Source organism: Aedes albopictus, chromosome 2, assembly GCF_035046485.1.
Source record: "Aedes albopictus strain Foshan chromosome 2, AalbF5, whole genome shotgun sequence".
Classification (NCBI taxonomy): domain Eukaryota; kingdom Metazoa; phylum Arthropoda; class Insecta; order Diptera; family Culicidae; genus Aedes; species Aedes albopictus.
This window is the reverse complement of record NC_085137.1, coordinates 285,098,015-285,120,670: the sequence shown is the minus strand read 5'-3', so window position 1 is coordinate 285,120,670 and position 22,656 is coordinate 285,098,015. Positions and strand designations below refer to the sequence as shown.

General features: G+C 41.6%; 1 protein-coding gene across 1 annotated transcript; it reads left to right on the top strand.

Moving 5' to 3' along the window:
* Positions 1-229: 229 nt before the first annotated feature.
* Positions 230-22,655, top strand: LOC134286615 (SH3 and cysteine-rich domain-containing protein 3-like; the record flags this gene model as incomplete). The annotated part of the gene is made up of 5 exons (XM_062848249.1): positions 230-796; positions 12,434-12,625; positions 12,800-12,948; positions 22,437-22,532; positions 22,617-22,655. Coding segments are annotated over exons 2-5 (438 nt in total), but the record flags the coding sequence as incomplete, so codon positions are not given.
* Position 22,656: the final 1 nt, after the last annotated feature.

The window sequence follows — 22,656 nt, the reverse complement described above, 5'->3', positions numbered from 1 at the left end:
GCTAAACTTTCATTACCACATAGAAGAGTATACATACCAAATAAAAAGTTATTCCGACTTCAATTGCATTTGTTATTTAACAAACAATCATTGAGTATCCCTTTTTGACCCATTCTCACCCCCAACGACGGTAAAAACATTTCACCCACGTTTTGCACAGTATTTATGCAAGAAGTCTGGTCTGTCAATCGTACAACTAGTTTGTTTTAATTCGTGTGATAAGAAAAACATGCGTTTTTTTTACATTTATTGTGACGTTCAAATACATGAACACAGTCCAGTTTGCAATCTATAGACAAAAATAGCATTCCAATACATCAAGCTCACAAACTAGGACGACAATCTTCAAATCTCCGCCAAAGCCATCATCCTTTCACATCAATCCGAACGAAACGAACGAAATGTCAACTTCAATTGATCAGCAATCGAAAAGTCTTCAGGGAACTGCAACCGTGGCCAGTACAGCAGCAGGAAGAATAGCCGTACAATGAAGAACCAGCAAGCCGGTTGTGCCATTAATCCAATTTGGATAATGATGTAATGGCTTACGACGTTCCGTAGCATCTCTTGTATCCATCGTTCGAGCCATCAGAAAAAAAAGAAGCACAAATCCTTGTCTCGGCACCACCGGGGCAAGAATGTAGTGTCGAAAAATGTGAAGCGCCAAGTCATCTCCCCGGTGGCCGTGCTGCTGATGTATTCTTTTGAAATGCTTAGCGGGAGTTTTCCGAGCGATAAAGGAAGTTTCTTCTGGGGATACGCTAACAATGGAGACAAGGAGTAAAGCGATTGAAGGGTAAATCTTTGGCTTTCCGGGAAAATTTGATTGTGCTTCACTAACACCTAACCCGCTACATATTTAACAAATCTTCCATTGATTAGGTGTGATGTATTTAAACTTAAGGGTGATTAGAGCTACTCAAAACATAATTCCTAGTACACATCTAACTCTTCTTATCTGGTACCGTTTATTAATCGTTAAGGCTGATTGAAGTTACGATTTCCAGTTCATCACTAATATTCAAATATAGTCACTATGAGTTGTTTTGCATTCGATAATTAAATCAATGACCCTACAATGAAAGTATTTTTGGTGTGTTTTAAAGCGTATTGACATTTTATAGAAATTATTGAAAAATTTATGATTGATCACTTTTTAGATACCATTGATTCTTTTGTATTTAATCGCAACAATCAGAATATTTTAAAATTTTCCACAATCATTCTGTTATAGTAAAGGAAATAAAGGAATACATTCTAAAGTGATTATCTTAAAAGTTACACGGAAAATTAAACTTTCAATGAAAAAAAAAAACAGATATATTTTAACAACAATCTTCAATCTCAAAATGTTTCAGTCTTCAAAAATTAGTATGCCAAATAGGCTTCCAGAAAATATACCAAAGTGTAGTGTAACGTGTTCAGAAAACCGGCGAATGATAAAAAACGCGACACGAAATAACGTGGAAAGATTTCAAATTATGCAGTTAATGAGTGCACAATATGAAGGCGACTGCTCGATGTACGGCTCAAACCAACACTAATTGTTTACCCAAAATAAGTGCCTGTCGGCATTGTCCGTTACAGTAGGGATGTTCAAAAATAAAAATTAGGAAAATCGAAAATTAAATTTCACAAAAACGAAAATTAAAAAGAATCATCTTCCAAAACATGTTTAAATCGATTTTAGATGTCGAAAAATAATATTTGGATCAAAATCAAAAAATTGGGTATTAGTGGGTTTAATGGAGTCATAAATTTAAAAGAACCTGTTTATTATCTAAATTATTTTCTAGACATGTAATTTTCAAAGTGATTTACGTAGCTTTCAGGAAAGGGGATCTCGGGCGTTTCTTGGAGCAAAAGCTTATTGACACCCGTAAGAGATGGCTTCGAGAAGGAGGGATCGTACATGAGTACTCTCTATTGGTAAGCGTTCCACCAACTACCGTCTTAAATTGTCCGCTGGCCCCTGAAAGCTTGAGTCTGGCTAAATCTGTAAACTACCCGCTGGACTCAAGATCCCGAATGGGGAGAAGGGCCAACTCAACTTGCTGTTGGTCGACCCGCTATTTTCTTTGTAGTTCAAGTACGATTCGAGAAACCGTGGAAGTAACGGAATCCCACTTGTCCGCTTCCGTACACATCCTTTCAACAATGTTATCCGGATCGATATCTCTACTGACGGAGGACCACGGTCTTTTATCGTGGGGTGGGAGCAGCTATCTTCTAAAACATCTTGAGGGAGTGTTGTGGCGGTGCTGACACACCCTTCGTTTTGGTCATGACTACTCTGTAGCCATCATCCCAAGACGTCGTGTTGGCTGCCTGGCAGAGATTTTCGAAGCACGTCCGCTTTCGTGCCTTAATCTATTTGTTCAGTGCCAGTTTGGCCACCCTGTAGGCCTCACTTCGTTCCATTCTACCCTCATCGGTGCGAGCTCTTTGCATCCTCCTTCTAGCATTCTTAGGCAGGATGCGTGGACTTCTGCTAGGTTAAAAGGGTTTCAGAGAGCATCAGGTATCAGATATCAGAAAAGTACCCTGGAAGAGGGTACTAACGCATAAGCGTACCACAACGGGTTCAAACAGCGCCCTGAAAAGGGCACTGTAATAACGCATAAAGCAAAAGAGAGCCTATAGCTCTTTACCACAGCGGGTTAAGAACAACAGAATATCCTGAATATTCAGGTCTCTGAAGTCAGTTTCACTTAATAAGTATTTACCGAATACTCGGAAACGCAGTTGCGCGAAAACTGAACAGTTACATATCAAATGATACGAAGTTCCATAATCGGATTCACAGCTATCACATGCAAATGAATCAGCTTGCTGAATATTCGCCATGTGATAGCTGAGTCGGCAATGGCCAGTCAATGCTTTGACCAGAATGCTGCAATTCTGCTTTGACAGATTTATAAGATACTTCGCCACCCTTGGTGATGGCTCAGTACAATACAATTTGGTTTGACGACATGATTCCAAACTATTCCAGTATTGTCTGTGTTGAGTAGCAGCCCAGGTGTGAATCTGAAGCTTTACCCAACACTTCGATATCGGAAAAGATGGCTCAGGGCCGATGAAGTCATGTGATGCTCCAGTGCGAGCTAACTCATCAGCCAATTCATTTCCAGCGATGGAAGAATGGCCAGGTACCCATACAAGGTGAACAGCGTTTGCTGAATTTAGCTCCTCGATTTGAGTTCGACAAGCGATAACTATTTCCGACCTGGAGTTGGCCGAAGCAAGAGCTTTAATAGCAGCCTTGCTATCTGAACAGAAGTATATTACTTTGCCCATTACGTGCTGCTGAAGTGCTGAAGAGCAAAGATTTCGGCCCGAAAAACGGTGCAGTATCTACCAAGTGAGTAAGACTGATACAGCCTTAGCTCACGAGAATAAACGCCAGCACCTGCTCGACCTTCGAGAAGGGAGCCATCAGTGTAACATACGATGCCGTCTGAAATACTTCTTTCACTTCTTTTTTTGTGTGTTGATGTGCGGTTCACAGGAGTTTCCTCTAGTACACCGAGTACCCGTAACCGGTAAGTGCAAGAAAGTGCTTCTTGTTTGAGATGAATGTGTAGTGGGACAACGTCAAAGAGAACTTTGAGCGCTGCCGTGGGAGTTGAAGAGAACGCTCCAGACATCGCCATTAAGCACATCCTTTGGCGATGGCCTAACTTTGATTGGACCGTTCTCATTTCGCCCTTTTGCCACCACACAAGACATCCATAAGCCAATATTGGCCGAACAACAGTTGTGTAGATCCATTTGATATACTTGGGTTTTAGACCCTAAGTTGTACCAAAGGTTCGCCAGCATTGCCCGAAGGCCATACAAGCTTTCTTGATTCTGAACTCAATGTGAGGTATCCAGGAAAGCTTGGAATCAAGAATGACTCCAACGTACTTTACCTGTTCAGTCACATCGATTTCAGAATCAAAGAGACGCAAAGGTCGAACGCCATTACGGTTTCGCCTTTCCGTAAAAAGAACAATAGATGTTTTACTCGGATAAACCGGAAGGCCATATTGGCGACACCAACCCTCAACTACCTGAAGGGCGCTTTGCATCAGGTCGAAAAGGGTGGTGATACACATACCAACTAACAATGCTAGGTAGTTGTAGGCAAAACCATAAGTAGGAAAACCGCTCTTATTGAGTTGCCTCAATAGCGTATCTGCTACGAGATTCCACAAAAGCGATGACAACCCGAGCCAAGTCCGACAGCAAATTGAAAACAAATTTTGATGTTGTGATATTGCAAATTATGATGACGCATGTTGTTGTCGTTATGGTCGTTTTAACGGTAAAAACATCAAAAATAAAAGCAGAAAAATGTTCCCGTAACAACAAGTTGAAAACAATTCCTGCCATCAGTGATAGCAAATTGATAACTGTTTTTGCTATCAGTACGAAAAAATGGAAAAATCGTTAAATATAGGGTTTTTTTTATTGATATCAAATCCTAAATACCATACTGGAGTTCTTATACAAGATTGCCTAGAAGTGAATAACTTAAAAACTTTTTTTTTAAATAGTTAGAAGTGACAGCAAAACGAAATCTAAGCTTAAAATCAAATTTAGTCAAGACCAATTGATATCAAAATGTGATATCAATTTGCAGTTGAATACAAATGGAGTTTTCGATTTGCTATCATTTTGTTGTCAGACTCTGCTAGGGAACACTCCCCCTTGTAGGCATCCACAAACACTCAATTTCCCAATCCCTGCTCGACGCAATGTCGAGAAAAGATATCGGTTTTTGAGCATTTGATGAATCCAATTGGAAATCATTAGAGATATACCATGACTCCGTGCGTCTTTCAATATGGCATCGAAAGGCACATTGTCAAAGGCACCCTCGATATCTAAGAAAACACCCAAACAAAATTGCTTTTGAGCGAATGCTTTCTCGATATCGTAAACCCATCTGCCCCAGGAGATTTGAAAGGAGAAAAGCTAAGTGCCCACTCAATCGATTCTCTAGTTACAATACTCCGAGCCGAAGCCAGGGAATCGTAACTACAAGAAAAAACATTAGGTTCATCCGAAGTTGTAGTATCCACACATCCAGGGAAGTGTGTGATGAATAAGCATTCCAGAACTTCCTCATCAGAGAAAGTCAGATCGCCATTTGGCAGACGAAGTTCGTTCACTCGGAAATCCTTAGATTTCGCAAGGATTTTATTTAACCGACTGACTTCACTCAAACTGGAAACATTTGTACAAAGGTTTTTCCTGCCGGATCGTTCAGCAGACCGGAGAGCTTTCCTGTAGGCCTTGCGAGTCGACCTGAAAGCCTCCGATCTAGCCAAACGTCGTCTGTTCCAACTCTTTCTACATTGTTTCCTGAGTTTCGCTAGATTAGATTTTCACCAAGGGGTTCCTCTTGTGATCTTCACAGACCGTAGAGGGCATGCTTCTTCAAAAGCTTCCATGATGAAGGTCGTTGTAGTATCACCGGCATCATCTAAATCACTTGGAGTGTCAATGGATTGTGAGTATCCATGAAATTTTGCCGCAACCAAATCAGTAAAAAGATCCCAGTCAACAATGACCGGGGATTCCTGAAACGCAATGTTTGCGAAGTAACATTTAAATTTTCAAAAAAGATGTAACGATGGTCAGATAAAGATTTTTCATCTGACACATGCCAATTGGTCAGCTCGTAACTAATTCTACTAGAGCAAAGCGTTATGTCTAACACTTCCTCTCTAGCAGATACCATGAAGGTTGGGCGGTTGCCTATGTTAAGTAATGCAAGATCTATACTACTTAAGTACTCCATCAAACTGGAGCCTCTCAAGTTAATGTCTGAGCTGCCCCAGATGATATGGTGAGCATTAGCATCACTGCCAACAATTAGCGGAAGGCCTTTTGAAGTGCAGTATGCGATGACTTGTTTGAAAGCATCCGTAGGGGATGGTTCATCATGCGGTAAATACACAGAACAATAGACGTATTTCCTGATGAGGTTTCCAACAGATACATCAATTGTGATAGCATATACATCTCTGGGATTCTATAACATTTACCCGAAAACCATTTACCCGAAAGACATTTACCTGAAAACCATTTACCCGAATGTAACATATACCCGAATGCCAAATACCCGAACGCGACATTTACCCGAATGCGACATTTACCCGAATGCGACACTTACCCGAATGCGACACATACCCGAATGCGACATTTACTCGAATAGTTTATTACTCTGCATAAATTATGATTTTGTTAGTAAAGTTCATTTGTTTTGTTCAATGCAAAAAGTTCATGTATTATTTTGTATTGCGGCTCCGACAAATATTTTTAATGTCGAATTCCTCAAAAACACATTTTATTAAATTTTCTCTGAAATGATCCGCGATAGGAACTCACAGGGTAAGCACCTGAATAAGACTAATTACTGCAGCTTGATATTTTTGTTTTTTTCTGTTGGCATTCCCTCTAGAGATTTACCCTTCTTTGATTCATAAGCTGTTCTTTCGATAAGCAAAGAACAGTTTATGATTTAAAGAAGAGAAAAAACTTTATTTGTAGGCCGAATGATCATTAGATCGAATCGATTAGAGAACAGCCCTCGGCAAATCAACATATCATTAGAAAAAACCCTTGATAAAAAACTTTGCAATTTGTTCACGATACAGAACATCCTGTTATTAAAAGAAGGGAAAATTCTTAGGTGTAGACTTGGAATCCATCACTCAATCCCGAAAAATGTAATTTAAAAGAACATCCTGTGATCGAATGAAGGAAAAAAACTCATATACAGTTAGTAGTTCGAACGCCAATAAAATATGCAGCAGTACAACTCGAAAGAACAGCCTTTGAAGAGAAGAAGGAAAAATCTCCGAAGGATATGAATAGTTTGACCACCAAACAACTTAGTGAGGTTAACACTATTTCTGTAAAATAAACTCTACCAAATTACCCCTAATGACACGGCCCGAAATCCATAACCCCGAATAGGACTTTATCCCAAAAGCCATGACCCCGAATGACCCCGAATGACCCCGAATGACCCCGAATGGGTCATTACCCCGTTATAGGTAGAGAAATGGATAGTAAGCCAAGCATACTAACCGAGTGGTCATTACGTCGAAAAAATGATAGATCGATCGATTAGCAGGCCTCGAAAGAACAGTCTATTCTAAAAAAGGAGAATATCTTATCAAGTTGCTAATTTGGCTACCAGTCAATTGTGTAAATCTTAACTTGAAAAAACAGCTTATTATTCAAAGAAGGACAAATCTTTCATGGAGTTAGAAGTTCGTCTGCAAATAATCTATATAACATTCCAACTCGAAAAATAGCCTCTATTTCCAGTTTGGACGACCAACTCAGCTACAGTACACAGTTGGCAATTCAAAAGAACGGCCTATTTTAAAAAGAAGGCAAATATTAGAAGAAGTAGAGAATACTTGCAGTATGACTTCTAAATTGTGAACAAGTATATAAATGTATATAAGTAGCTCAAAGCAGCCTGTGTTGCTAAAATGTAATAGCTTGGTAATGAAAAAGTGATTACATTTGAATGTTCAGTTGTGCTAAAAACAGTTTAATTTATTTTAAACTTCTTGGTGACAATTAAACATTCATCCTCATGACTTTCGGCATCAATGATTTTTAGCCGAATGGCTCGATGTCTTTTCGGGCATTCTCACTTATCAGAAAGCTAGTCATTTGACAAGGTCTGGTGCAAGAACTCAATACTAAATGAATTATGATAAAAACGAATTTCGTGGGGGTATGGTTGTAAGATCGTCTATTTGAAAGAGTATTCAACATTTGAAAGAAGGAAACATTTCAGATTAAAATACTTATAGCTTTCAAAGGAATAACTTCGAAAGAACAGTCATAGCTTGAAATAAAAAGAATTCTCAAATAAAAACTTTAACAAATATATTGTTGTGTTGACTGTTTTAAAGAACAGTCAATAATAAAAAGAAGGGAGAATTGTTTATTAAAATGTGATTCGGAATTAGCACCAATAGCAAATGTTTATGCATATTTTAAGAGAACACAATATTTTCAAAAAAAGGACGGTTAGGCAAGCATACTGAGCTCTTCAGAATCCATATTTGAATAGACAAGTACATCGTCTTCGGCCATCGGATATGCAACCTTTCCCTTCGTCGCAGTTTTTTTAAATGCATTGCATTTGCTTCTTACGTTTCCGTAAACCCTTAATTTTTTATTTCTTTGTATTAGGGAAGTTTAACTTGATAATTCTTCCCTCTAAGTAAACCTTTTATGAATCACAACGTTGCTAAAGATTGCCCAAGGATTACCCTTTTCTAACTGATTAAGTTTTATCAACTTCTAATAAATTGCCTACAGTGAACACTTTTTGGGCGACCTCCTGAATGATTTCGGATTGGCGTTCGGGCTTGTGATGTGGAGACGTTAAAAAAACCAAACCTTAAAAAAAATCCTCAAATTAAAATTGCATTTTGACCGCCAGTTAGTCCTGTAACAGAGTGCATGATGATCAATTGGCCTGATGATTATAAGGTCTTACGGCTGTATAACACCGGGCCATAACATATTTATTATTGACAAATCATATGGGGATCAAGTCCACGGTTTTTTTTTTGCATTTTACGGGCAAGTGTCGAATTCGGGTAAATGTCGTATTCGGGTGAATGTCACATTCGGGTAAATGTCGCATTCGGGTAAATGTCGCGTTCGGGTATTTGTCGCATTCGGGTATTTGTCGCATTCGGGTATTTGTCGCATTCGGGTAAATGACTTTCGGGTAAATGCCATTCGGGTAAATGTGTTTCGGGTAAATGGTTTTCGGGTAAATGTTATAGAACCCAGCTCTGGTGCTTAGTTCAGAGATGTGAGAGAGTGCAGCAACTATTGCGTTGTTGACAAGCACACAGGCTCGAGACATGATACGTGAGTTTGCCATTTCATGTTTACTGAAAGTAGCAAACACCGGGTTCACAAGGTTTCCTAGATATAAAGTCCCTTTACGGAAGTAAGGTTCTTGGACCAAGGCCACTTGGGCTGAACCATTTTGCATAAGTCTGCAAAGATTGATTGTTGCTGTTCTTTTATGCTGAAGATTGATCTGAGCTCTCGTAACCGTAGCCACTACCCCAAACTAGGCAAGATTAAACTCTTCGCAACAACAGCACACCAATGAACAGCAGCAACAAAACCAGATCGGTATCGATTGGAAAACGCCAAAGGCGAGGATACACAGAATACACTGTGTGAATCGCATAATGCGAAACCATATAGGTGAAAATTTAAACTAATTAACGACATTAACGAAGTGAAACTAAAGAGTGGCAGCCGATTGACGCGGAGAAACACAAGATCCACTGCACCATTGCTCCGGTCAGCGCAGTAAGGGCAACATACTGTGGAGGGCACCAGGGCGCTCCACAGGCTCCGTTTACGGTTAGTTTTTCATTAGACCCCCCTAGCCATTCATTCCTAGGCACGGTAAGCATGAAGCCGCATCACACCATGAGTTAGGGGTCAAAACATCTCGGGGGAGTGTTCTGGGGTGCTTCCACACCCTTCGTTTTGGCCATGACTACTCTGTAGGCATCATCCCAAGACGTCGTATTGGCTGCCTGGCAGAGATTTTCGAAGCGCGTCCGCTTTCGTGCCTTAATCTCTTTGTTCAGTGCCAGTTTGGCCGCCCTGTAGGCCTCACTTCGTTCCATTCTACCCTCATCGGTGCGAGCTCTTTGCATCCTCCTTCTAGCATTCTTAGGCAGGATGCGTGGACTTTTGCTAGGTTAAAAGGGTTTCAGAGAGCATGGAACAGGATTCCAAGGCATTTTATGATTTTGTAGGTGGATTCAGAGGGTTTAAAGAACGTCCCAAATATTTCAGGGGAATCAGCGTATTTTGGAACATTTTCAGAAGGGTTATAAAAAAGTTCTAGAGGGCTTGAGGGGATTCTAGAGAGTTTCAAGAACCTCTAGAGAATTTTAAGGTAGTTTATGGAGGTCTCAGAGGAATTTCATAGGTTTTTTTGGGGTTTCAGGCGGATGCAAGAATCGAGGGACGATTCAAGGACCTTGAGATAATTTAGGAGGTATTTCTGGGGTCTCCGGGATTTTAAAGTGTTTCAGGACGTTTTGGTGGGTTTCAGATGGTTGCAGGTGATTTCAAGGGGCTTCAGGAGGCCTTATAAAAATTTAAGAAAATGTTTCTGGAGCTCTCAGGGAGATTTCAGTGGGATTTATGGACGTTTTGGGATGTTTCATGAGGTGTCATGAGATTTAAAAAAAAAAATCATAGGCGTTTTATGGTGGTTTCGGGGAATTGAGAGGGCATTCGGGGGAGTGTAAGATGAGCTTCATAGAGGTTCCAAAGCATTCTGGAAGCATTCAGTGGTGTTTCACTGAATTTCAGTAGATTTCTGTGGGTTTCAGGGGATTTCAAATAGGTTTCTAGGTGGGAACTCCAGGATATTTTGGGGGATTTCAGAAAAATGTCAAGGGAAAATTGCTAAGCTAAATAAGTGCTAAGCTACGTGAGGAGTGTAAACCTTCTCCGTAATACAGCACGCGATCACTAGTTACGCTAGTAGATTCGATTCCCCATGCTCATGGAAATTAATAAATACCGTGGGCAGTCATCGAACGAGCTGAGCCAGCATGAACTTTGTTCATTATTCTTCGAATGATCACTAGTTACAAGATTCAAAAAATATGCTCAAAGGGGGTTCTTGGTTACCCTTAGACAAAATGTACTCAGCCTCCCTTCCCCATCAACTTCGTCTTGAACACCCTTTAACACTCTCCCCGTTTTCCGTCAACCTCACTTTAAGTCCCGCAACTGGTCTGAATACCTATAAATATCCATTTAGATTATGTTACCCAAACCGCTCTTGCGGCCGTCGGTTCTATAAATTGATAATGATGATGATGACGATTGGAGATGAACCAGCCGCGGGCTGAAAATCTCCTTAATAAAGCTAATAGAAATAATGATGACGATCAGCTATACTGTATGCTGCTTTGAAATTGACAAACAGAAGTTGTAATTTGAAAAGATAACAATTACACAGGGTGCTTTATGGATGGATGGATGGGTGGATGTTACATTAGCCTGGTACACGGTTTATATGGGAAAATACAAAAAATGGAAAAACTCTAACTCCTGTATACTTTTTGAGTTTCTTTTTGATCCCATATCAACTGTGTAAAATTTCAGATCGATCGGAAAAACTATATTTTAGCGCCCGCCATTCTTAGTTTTTCATACGATTTACTATGGGGAAATTTTATATCTGCAAAGAAAAATCGCTAGGAGTCACCCCTAGATCCCAAAAAATAAGTCGATGAATGATTTCTGTAGAAAACTTCACTAGGAATCAGACCTCCGAAGACCGCAAACCGATGCGACGTTCGTTGAAAAAGTTATTAAGCCTCACCCGATTGATAAATTGACGAGATTTTATTATTTATTGTTATTCCTTACATGTTAAACAGCATTGGTATGTCATTCGGTTTTCAGTTAATAACTTTTTCCACATGCCTTAGATCACCTTGCGGTGTTCGGAGAGTTAATTCCTCGTAAAATTTCCAACAGAAATCATTCATTGATTTATTTTTAGGGGCTAAGGGACAACCTGTGGCGATTTTTCTTTGAAAAAGTGATTTTCCCCATAGTAAATCGTATGAAAACTTAAAATGGCTGGCGCTAAAATATAGTTTCTCCGATCGAGCTGCAATTTTGCACAGTTGATATGGGACCAAAAAGGAACTCAAAATGCGTACAGGAGTAAAATGTCTTTCGGTGTCCCACTCTAATGTTACATTCAAAAGATAGTGAATTTAAACGTAACTTGCAACTCAAAATGAAATGGTAAGGTGGTTAAAAATTCTGCGCCTTGCTGGCCTGACAGCATTTCGTCAATAAGCTAACGTTATTTAGTCCTGTTTACAAAATATATGAAAAACATTTGATGTGTGTTTCTCGTTGAAATTTTTTGGTTAGTAATACTGTGTTTTGTAATAAAAATCAAAAGTTTAACATGGTATAAGTTATTATTCGATATTTTTTTTGAATTGTTATACATATCAAATGAAATAAATTGACAGTACTATATTTTTTGGTTTTTTATCACCTAGTTTAACCGCATATTGATCTAAAATCTTTTGGCTTGTAGTGTATGGCATCCATGTTCTCATTTGTCAATCATTTTGAATTGTTGTAATTTATGATCCCATTCGCTAACATTTGTAGCTTATAAATCAATCATGGTTTCTCCTCACATAAATTTATCAACGCATGTAATACGTCAGATTCGCTGCTCTCACATCCCTCTATGCTGCCTGAATGCTTCTTTACTTCCATACAAAGCCTCTGTTTCTATATGTTGGCACGAACAATCGAGAAAAAACATTGAAAGCATATAGTAACGTAATCCATCATGTAAAAATTATTATAGCACCGCACTCACCACGTCGGCAAAAGCTGAACCTTAGAATGAAATCACTCAGCTTGGACTCACCAGAATCGTCCGAATTGCATGGACAAATGCGCAGACGATACCCGGGGCCCTCCGCTCATAGCGGCCATGGAGGCTCTGGTGGTCACTTAGAACATAGCACGCCACCATCAAACAATAGTAGATTACACTGTAAGTATTAAATTGTATTTTCGCTCCATCACTATTATATGCTCGGGTCATACATAAGCACCCTAGCAAAAGAACGATCTCCCAACACGAAACAAACTTAATACCCACACCACCAAGCGTTTATGATCCCACGGACGAAATTGTCCTCTAATTGAATTTGTTATCAATCAACAGCTCCGTCGAGCCCCTCGGGCAACCAGCGGAAATTCCTGTACGCCAACCGCGGCATGAAGACGGGTTCGGTTGACCTACCAGACGAAATAGACAGAAGCCAATCATCTGCCAGCACGTCACCGTGTCCATCACCGGTTCGACAGTCACAGGTAAGAGAACACTGTAGCCGCTAAGAGGCTAAACGGTAGCTAAAGATTTCCATCTATTCAATAACAATCTGTTGGAGTGACAACTTGATGAAAAGAACGACAGACTATACAGTCTGCAGATATTGGGTTCGTTTGTTCACATTTTGGGTGGAGAATATCTTGCAAACTCCACAATATAACGTTCACATACTGTTTTGGTCTTATAAGTCCGGTAATTAAACAAATCTTACGATACTTTTGATTAATCTATATATATATATATAAATGAATATCTGTCTGTCTGTCTGTCTGTCTGTCTGTCTGTCTGTCTGTCTGTCTGTCTGACCGCTATATAATCGGAAACTACTGGACCGATCGGTGTGAAATTTTGTATGTGGGTGCTGTCGGGGCCGAGGAAGGTTCTTAGCTTGGTGTGAGATCTCTCCGGTTTCGGGAACAGGGGGCTCTCATACAAATGACCTTGCGGGAAAAATCCCTATCGAGCTGCACGTCAAAAACACAGTAGGCAGGCAGTACGACGTTTGCCGGGACAGCTAGTCTATATATATAAATTAATTTCTGTCTGTCTGTTTGTCTGTCTGACCCTTATGGATTCGGAAACTGCAGAACCGATCGGTGTGAAATTTTGTATGTGGGTATTTTTGGGAGCAAGAAAGGATTTTAGCTTGGTGTGATACCTCTCCGGTCTCTAGAACGGGAGGCTCCCATACAGATTTTAAATATTGGTCGTTCTTTTCTGGTGTTCTGGTTGAAAATATGGCACTCAATTGTAAACAATGAACGCTCATCATAATTTTTCCATAACTCATAGGCTGTTCTTTCGTGTTATTCTAGAATAGGGTAAGGTGGGACAAAAGTTCGACCCTAGTTGATTTTTTTTTCTCAAAAAACCGAAGCAGACGAAAATAAATGAATTCCGTGTGGTGATTCTACCATCCATCAGCTAAAATTTTGCTGGATAAAGTTACGCGAAATTTCTTTCTTATTTTGAGTTACGACACTTTTTGTCACTCTTTGGCGAGCGTTCGTGTGAGACAGTCGCAACTTTTCATTCGTCTGGTTTGTCTCCAGATATTTCCAGTTCGGTGGCTAATTTCCAAAGCGCTAGTTTTCCGAGTGATCAAGTGTTTAAGTGATTATCCCTGGTGGGACGCGTGCGGTTGGCAAGGCCACAATTTTTGCCGCAAAAGTTTAGTTAATTTGAGAAAATTTCACGTTTTTATTGTATCACGTGGTGCATTGACCGATTATCGAGCACAGCAGTGCAGCAATACTGGACTGCCGGCAACTGCATTCGGTCTGCCAGGAGGGCGAGAAAAAGGTTTACACACCATCGGATGAGTTTTGTGTGACCTTCTCCGGATCATCATTACCAGACCTGCTGGTGATTGGCAAACTTTGGCTACCTGTGCGGCTGTATGTACCAAAGGTTATGAACTGCACTAATTGCAAGCAGCTGGGCCACACTGCCCAGTACTGCGGCAACAAACCTCGCTGTGCAACATGCGGGGAGACATGTGGACGGTGCGTGTAAAACGCCGCCCAAGTGTGTTTACTGTGGCAGTGACCGTCCAGATGATCTCAATGTCTGCCCGAAGTACATACAGCAAAAACAACATCAAAAACGGTCGTTGCCGCAGCGTTCAAGACGAAGCTGCGCCGAGATACTGAAGAAAGCTGCTCCGGTCGTTGAATCACGCAACATCTACTCGTCTTTGTCTCTCGATGATCAGGGCTCTGACTCTGAGGTTGGAGACGGGGTTCCCTTTGTGTTCAAAGGTGAAACGAGGAAACGGATGAGGCTCCAGAGACCAACCAAAAAACCTCGGAATCTACCTAGCAATGACCCCCAACCCACCGTGACAAAATCTAGGAGTGTTAAGAAAGGCACCAAACGTTCACCTCCTGGATTCAAAATCCAAGATAAATGGGACTTTCCTTCGCTCCCAGGAACATCAAAAATCCCAGGTGTTCCAATTTTTTCGACTTCTCAGCCAGAGGGACAGCATTCAGAGAACCAGGAACAACCTCTTGGTGCTCCGATGTTTACGCTGTCTGGCATCGTAGACATCATTCTCAACTTCTTCAATGCTCCCGACTCAGTGTAGAACATTATTAAAGGACTTCTTCCTTGTGTGTCCCCTCTTTTGAAGCAGCTGGCTTCTAGAATGCCTTTTCTTGCGACAATCGTATCTTTCGATGGCTAATTTAACCACTGAGGTCGAAGATATGATTTCCGTTCTACACTGGAACTGTCGTAGTATAATGCCGAAATTAGACGTTTTTAAATTTTTACTTAGCAATTTACAATGCGATGTTTTTGCGCCCTCCGAAACATGGTTGACACCTGATGTGACCCTACCTTTTACCGATTTCAATATCATCCGCCTTGATCGATCCGACTCGTATGGAGGGGTGCTTTTAGGGATCAAAAAGCAGCACTCATTTTATAGAGTCGATTTACACCAGATGACAGGCATTGAAGCCGTCGCATGTGCAGTGACTATCCGGGGGAGAAGCCTAAGTTTCGCCTCCATTTATCTTCCACCGGGAACTGCGATATCTCGCCCACATCTGCTCGGTTATGCCTCAGCCACGGCTGCTGATGGGAGATTTTATCTCCCATGGTACAGGCTGGGGGGAACTGTACGATGACAGCCGTTCATCTTTGATATATGACCTCTGCGACGACTTCAACATGATAATTTTGAACACTGGGGAAGTTACGCGAGTGGCACCTCCAGCTAAAGATGGCAGTCCTAGAGACAGCCGATTAGACCTCTCAATCTGTTCGAGCTCACTATCGCTGGAGTGCACATGGAGGGTTATCCAGGATCCCCATGGTAGTGATCATCTGCCGATCGTTGTTTCTATTTCCATTGGCCCACAGCAGCCTCCATCTATTGACATCACCTATGACCTCACGAAACACATTGACTGGGGGAAGTACGCGGAAGCAATAGTCGACGGTGTGCAATCGGTAGAAGTCCTTCCACCGCGGGAAGAGTATCAGTTTCTCTCAGAATGATCATCAGTAGCGCGCTTCAGGCACAACGTCGGCCAGTACCAGGTCCGTCAGTTCGTAGGAAACCCCCCAATCCATGGTGGGACAGTGAGTGGTACAGAAATCTATCGCGAGAAATCCGCGGCGTTTGAAGAGTTTCGTAAAGGCGGTACGGTCGAAAACTTTGAGCGGTACGCTTCCCTTGAACGCAAGTTTAAGAAATTGATCAAGGCGAAGAAAAGCGGTTATTGGCATCGCTTCGTCAAGGGCTTGTCGCGCGAGACTTCGATGAAAACTCTTTGGAACGTCGGGAGAAGAAAGCGTAACGCGTCGTCGGTTAACGAGGATCGGGAAAGCTCTCCCCGGTGGATTCTCAAGTTCGCAAAAAAAGTTTGTCCAGATTCCGTACCCGTGGAGCGAATAATTCGTAATGTTTCCGAAGATAGGGATGACATGGATAGGCCGTTTTCGATTGTGGAATTCTCACTTGCTCTCCTTTCATGTAACAATTCTGCTCCAGGGATGGATCGAATCAAGTTTAACTTGCTTAAAAACCTCCCTGACGTCGCTAAGAGGCGCTTGTTGAACTTGTTCAATCAGTTCCTGGATAACAACATCGTTCCGGATGATTGGAGGCAAGTGAGAGTGATAGCTATTCAAAAACCAGGGAAGCCCACGTCGGATCATAACTCGTACCGTCCAATCGCGATGTTGTCTTGCTCACGGAAGTTGTTGGAGAAGATGATTCTCTTTCGACTGGACAAATGGGTTGAATCGAGGGGCATGTTGTCAGATACACAATTTGGTTTCCGCAGAGGCAAAGGAACGAACGACTGTCTTGCGTTACTTTCTTCAGAAATTCAGCTTGCCTTTGCTCAAAAACAGCAAATGGGCTCAGTGTTTTTGGATATTAAGGGGGCTTTTGATTCAGCTTGTGTCGATGTTCTTTCCGACAAACTCCACGAAAGTGGCCTTTCACCAATTTTAAACAACTTTTTGTATAATTTGCTGTTTGAGAAGCAGATGAGAGTAGTGTGCGGTTGCGATTTTATTTTCTCTGCGGGGCTCCGACGACGGGACGCCAAGCATTCAGTAGTGTGCGGTAGTTCGGCAGCAGCAAAGTTTCGCGCGCTCGCTTTGCTAGATTTTTGCGATTTTATTTTCTCTGCGGGGCTCCGACGACGGGACGCCAAGCAGTCAGTAGTGTGCGGTAGTTCGGCAGCAGCAAAGTTTCGCGCGCTCGCTTTGCTAGATTTTTGCGATTTTTTTCCTCTTCCCTCTGCGGGGCTCCGACGACGGGACGCCAAGCAGTCAGTAGTGTGCGGTAGTTCGGCAGCAGCAAAGTTTCGCGCGCTCGCTCTGCTAGATTTTTGTGATATTATTTTCTCTGCGGGGCTCCGACGACGGGACGCCAAGCAGTCAGTAGTGTGCGGTAGTTCGGCAGCAGCAAAGTTGTTTTTTTTTTCCTCTTCTCTCTGAGGGGCTCCGACGACGGGACGAGTGTGCGCGCGCCGTGGTTCGAGTCGGTTCCGAATTTTTCGCTTCCCTTCGGCGCTAGTTTCCAATACACTTTTAGTTGATAATAAATATTTTCTTTCATTTTTTGCATTTACACAAAAGAGTGAAAAATGTTACTTCGGGTTCGCCGGTCGAGAAAAAATCCGGGCGCCGACAAGTGAGTCGTGTTCAGTGTATTTCTGTGTGGAATAGACTAAAGGTTTCTGCTCCCTAGTGGAGTGGAGACGCGCGATAGAATTTTCTTTTTGGCTAGTTCTTGCGTCGAAAAGTGGTCGGTTGTTAACGGCGGTTTGTGTATATTGATCCATTGTCAAATCATATCACCAACCATAGGTGACTCCCGGACTGACAATGTACCTTACCCTACTAACAAAAAAATCCTTCCTGAGACAAACGTGGAGATGCAGCGATTCGCGGTCTTTATAACAACGTTTGTCTTACTAACATTCCCTTCCATCCTCGATGACCGTAAGGACGTGGCCGGCGCCGTTATTGACCTTATTAAAGTTGAGAGCTCTCGACCTGTGTACATTGAGAATAGTAAGCTAGTCCCAAGCCCTATTCATTGGTTCCTTGTGCAATTTCGATTGCTCTGGTCAATCACGGAGTAGCAACTACGAATTGTGCGGTCATCTATGCTCATGCTCATGCTCATGCTCAATTTGCTGTTTGAGAAGCAGATGAGATTTGCTCATGGTGACTTGACAGTTTCGCGAATAAGTTACATGGGTCTCCCCCAGGGTTCATGTCTAAGCCCCCTTCTTTACAATTTTTATGTCACAGACATAGATGATTGTCTCATGGAAAATTGCACGTTAAGACAGCTTGCGGATGACTGTGTTGTTTCTGTGACGGGATCAATAGCAATTGATCTGCAAGGACCACTACAGGATACCTTGGACAATTTGTCTACTTGGGCTCTCAAGCTGGGTACCGAGTTCTCTCCAGAGAAAACTGAGATGGTTGTCTTTTCTAAAAAAAACACAAACCGGCTAAGTTTCCGCTCGTTCTGATGGGTAAGACAATCACTCATAGCATGTCTTCTCAATATCTCGGTCTCTGGTTCGACTCTAAATGCACCTGGGGGAAGCACATTGTGTATCTGATACAAAAATGCCAAAAGCGAATCATTTTCATGCGAACTATTACCGGAACATGGTGGGGAGCTCACCCAGAAGATCTGATCAGGCTGTACCAAACAATCATTCTGTCGGTTTTAGAATACGGTAGCTTCTGTTTTCAATCCGCGGCGAAAACACACTTGCTGAAGATTCAACGGGTTCAGTACCATTGCCTTCGGATCGCGTTAGGTTGCATGAACTCAAGCTTTGAGGTACTCGCTGGTGTACAGCCTCTGACAGACCGCTTTGCGGAGTTATCGTTCCGGTTCTTCATCCGATGCGAGGTTGTGAATCCATTGGTCATTGAAAACTTCGAAAAGCTGCTTCAACAGAACCCTCAAACTCGTTTTATGAGTGTGTACTACTGGTACATGACGTTGGAGGTAAGCCCATCTCCGGTTAACACCAATCGTGACAACCTGTCAGAATTCGACAGTTCCTCTGTGGATTTTGATCTGTCCATGAAGGATGAGATCACCGGAATACCAGAATCTTTTCGTTCCGTGTGTATTCCACAAATTTTTGCAAGTAAGTTCGGGCATGTTAGCGGGGACAGATAGTTCTTCATAGATGGTTCGAAAACCGATGATTCGACTGGTTTCGGTGTCTACAACGAATTTCATAGCGCCACCTTCATGCTTCAAAAGCCATGCTTGGTATACATTGCTGAGCTAGCGGCTATATATTACACCTTAGAGTACATTCGCACTCTCCCACCTGAGCACTACTTCATTTTCACCGACAGTCTAAGTTCTCTGGAGGCTGTTCGGTCAATGAAACTGATGAAGCACTCAGCGTACTTCCTGAATGAAATTCGCCAAGTCTTGAGTGCTTTGTCCAAACGCTCATACACCATCACCATAGCTTGGGTCCCTTCACATTGCTCAATTCCGGGTAATGAGAAAGCGGTCTCTCTGGCTAAGGTGGGCGCTAGCGAAGGCGATATTTACGAGCGTCAAATTGCCTTCGACGATTTTTTTGCATTAGCCCGTCAGGAGACCTTCATCAGCTGGCAACACAAATGGAGAGATGGAGAGAAGGGTAGATGGTTGCACTCCATCATTCTGCAGGTATCGATGAAGCCATGGTTCAAAGGGTTGGATTTAGGCCGCGATTTCATTCGTGTAATGTGTCGGCTGATGTCCAACCACTATTTGTTAAACGCACATACCTTCCGTATTGGGCTCTCGGAAAGCAATCTCTGTGTCTGCGGCGTGGCTTACCAGGATATCGAACATGTCGTGTGGGGATGCGATGAGCATCGTGAAGTCAGATCTGAGCTGTATGAAACTCTCCGGGTCCGAGGAAAACAACAGAAACCCGTTAGAGAAGTGTTGGCAGGTCTTGATTTGGAGTACATGGATCTTATTTACCAGTTTTTGAAACGTGTTGATGTCAGAATTTGATCTCGTACGTTCATTGTTTTCGTTGCCCGAAATTTGGTTTTGTTGTTCGCTCCCTGTCTTTCGTTGCCCCCCATTCCGTTTGTCCTCTTCTTGTCGTTGTCTCCCGATGAAGCCCTTTCTGTTTAGTCCCGTTACAGATCAGGACAGTCGATCCCATCAAGGTTTTTAGTATAAGATAGCAAGTAATTTAGTATAAGTCCCTTAAATCCGTCCTTTCCAACTTTATATATTTGTTATCCCTAACCTCGAAACAGCCGCGAGTACTTCGGCTCCCAAAACTAACCTAGTATTAAGTCAGTATAAATTTAAAAACAACATGTTAAATCAACACAAAACAATGTAAAGATGATTTCGGCTCTGTTATGCCCAAGTGGCGCCCGAGCCTTCCAAATAAACGAATAAGTAAAAAAAAAAACACTTTTTGTATGTGTGCGTCTTATTCAAACTTTTACCCCACCGCTCTTCGGGTACATTCGGGTAAACACAAAGAATCGAGGAAATGGAGGAAATGACTACGTCAGTACGACAGAGTTACGACGATGCTATACATCAGCTCAAAACCAACAAAGCAACTGGAGGGTGTCTTCCCGCGGAACTTATCAAGGTAGGACCAGACAGGTTGATCCCCTGTCTGTACCGGTTAATAGTAAGAATCCGGTAAGACCTGAACAACTACCAGAACAGTAGAAGGAAGTATTAGTCTTCTCCACCAACAAGTAAAGTGATCATTAAGAATTTATGAACAAAGAGCAATTCCAGTCATCTGACGCCTAAAGTGATTGATTGAGTGGGAAGTTATCTAGCGAGCACATCTTCATCGTGCACTAAGTCTTCTATAAAAAGACGACCCCCAGGCACTTGGAATATTCGACCGCTGAGTGCTGGCTGAGTACGTTTCTTCGGCGGTATTTAGGCGAACGCTGGGCGGCCTCCGCTCTATGAATCCTAACAAGGGTATCTACAGGGGGTGGCCACAATGTTTGGGATAGGCAACTTTTTTTCTCCCACAAGAAAAATCAACATACTGTAACTTTTCATAGATTGCATCAAACAATCTCAAATTTTGACTGTTGACTGTTGACTGTTTTAACAGGTTGATAATATGTGCATCATTAGTACAAATTTGAACTCGATTGAACAATTTTACATTTACATTTTATAACGTTGTATTAAGTATCAATATATTGTTGATAAACGTTATAAAAATTATTCAATAGTTAAAAAAATGAAAAATAGTGTTTTACCCAAACGGTTCTAATTTTGCGAAAGATTAATCAATCGAGCCCATATTTGTACCAATGATGCACATATAATAGGTTGACAAACAGTCAAAATTTGAGATTTTTCGATGCACTCTATAAAAAGTTATAGCATGTTGAACTTTTTTGTGAGAGAAAAAAAAGTTGCCTATCCCAAACATTTTGGCCATCCCCTGTATATGGTATTTCTAAAACAGCCATAAAAATCTTTTTCTAGTAACTTGAAAACTTGCAAGTTTTAAATAGCGTTCTCTCTAATATGATAAGTATCCTATCTTGACAACTCTATAGAACTTTGTGCCAATTTCCATTGAAGCCAAACACCGTAGAAAAGATTTGGTTTAAATCTGCCTTTACACAACCTCCTTTTATGCATACTCGAATAAGTGGTTGAGATCATAAAAGTTATTGCTGACCCCATTATTTTTGTGTCAGTTTGGTATCATCCGATTATGTTTATTACAATGAACATCACCATAAGAAAATCCAACATACGATAAAAAATGGAAACACAGAATTGTACTCACACAACACCAAGCTGAGGTACAAAGCATGACGCATGCCGGTGTCCAAATTCTGTCGTGAGCAGTATTTACTCAATCATGAATTTTAAACAGCAGTGATTTTAATTAAAAACCATTTTTCCCGATGATGCAACAACGCCACGCCAGTTCAAAAGCAATCACTGTGCAGTGAACGGGAAAATCACCATCCGACAGGAGGTCATTGAATTGGGTTGCATTTTAGAATCATTCATCTGGACATGATGTCAGCCGGCGGGTTGGGGGATTAGGTTGAGGTAGATGTCATTCAAAAATTATTCGTAGGTAGCTAAATGGGATTCCACCAGTCTAATGTGTCGTGAAACACCGGATGAATAGCTCTGTTAAGTGGATAACTTTGGTTGAATTGGATTGACGAGATTACCTAGCTGTTGTTTGCTTTTTGAGATTCAAATTCACTGAGAAGGCTTAAGTATCCTAATATCGAGGAATTGAGAGTATTTGTTTTATCAAGGTATTAAATACGTTTAAGTAACCAAAAAGATTAAATTCATACTTTTGATAATTTTTTTTCATTACGTTAAAGCGTGTCCATTAATATGTTGAATTTAGATCCAACAAGCCCGAACAATTCTAACTGCAATTCTGATTTCGTCATTCGCTCTGACCCATTTCAGAAAGTACAACGATTGTTACCGACAAACATCTACGTGGTTTTGTACAACTTTAAAGCTCGACATCAAGATGAGCTAGATTTAGTCGCCGGCTACAAGGTAACAAAAAGCGAAAATGTCAATTGAGTGTGTACCTTTTCACAGTTTTAATTAATGCGTGGTTTTGCTTGTCCCACTCTACAGGTCACCGTCATCGATTCGTCGGATGCCAACTGGTGGAAGG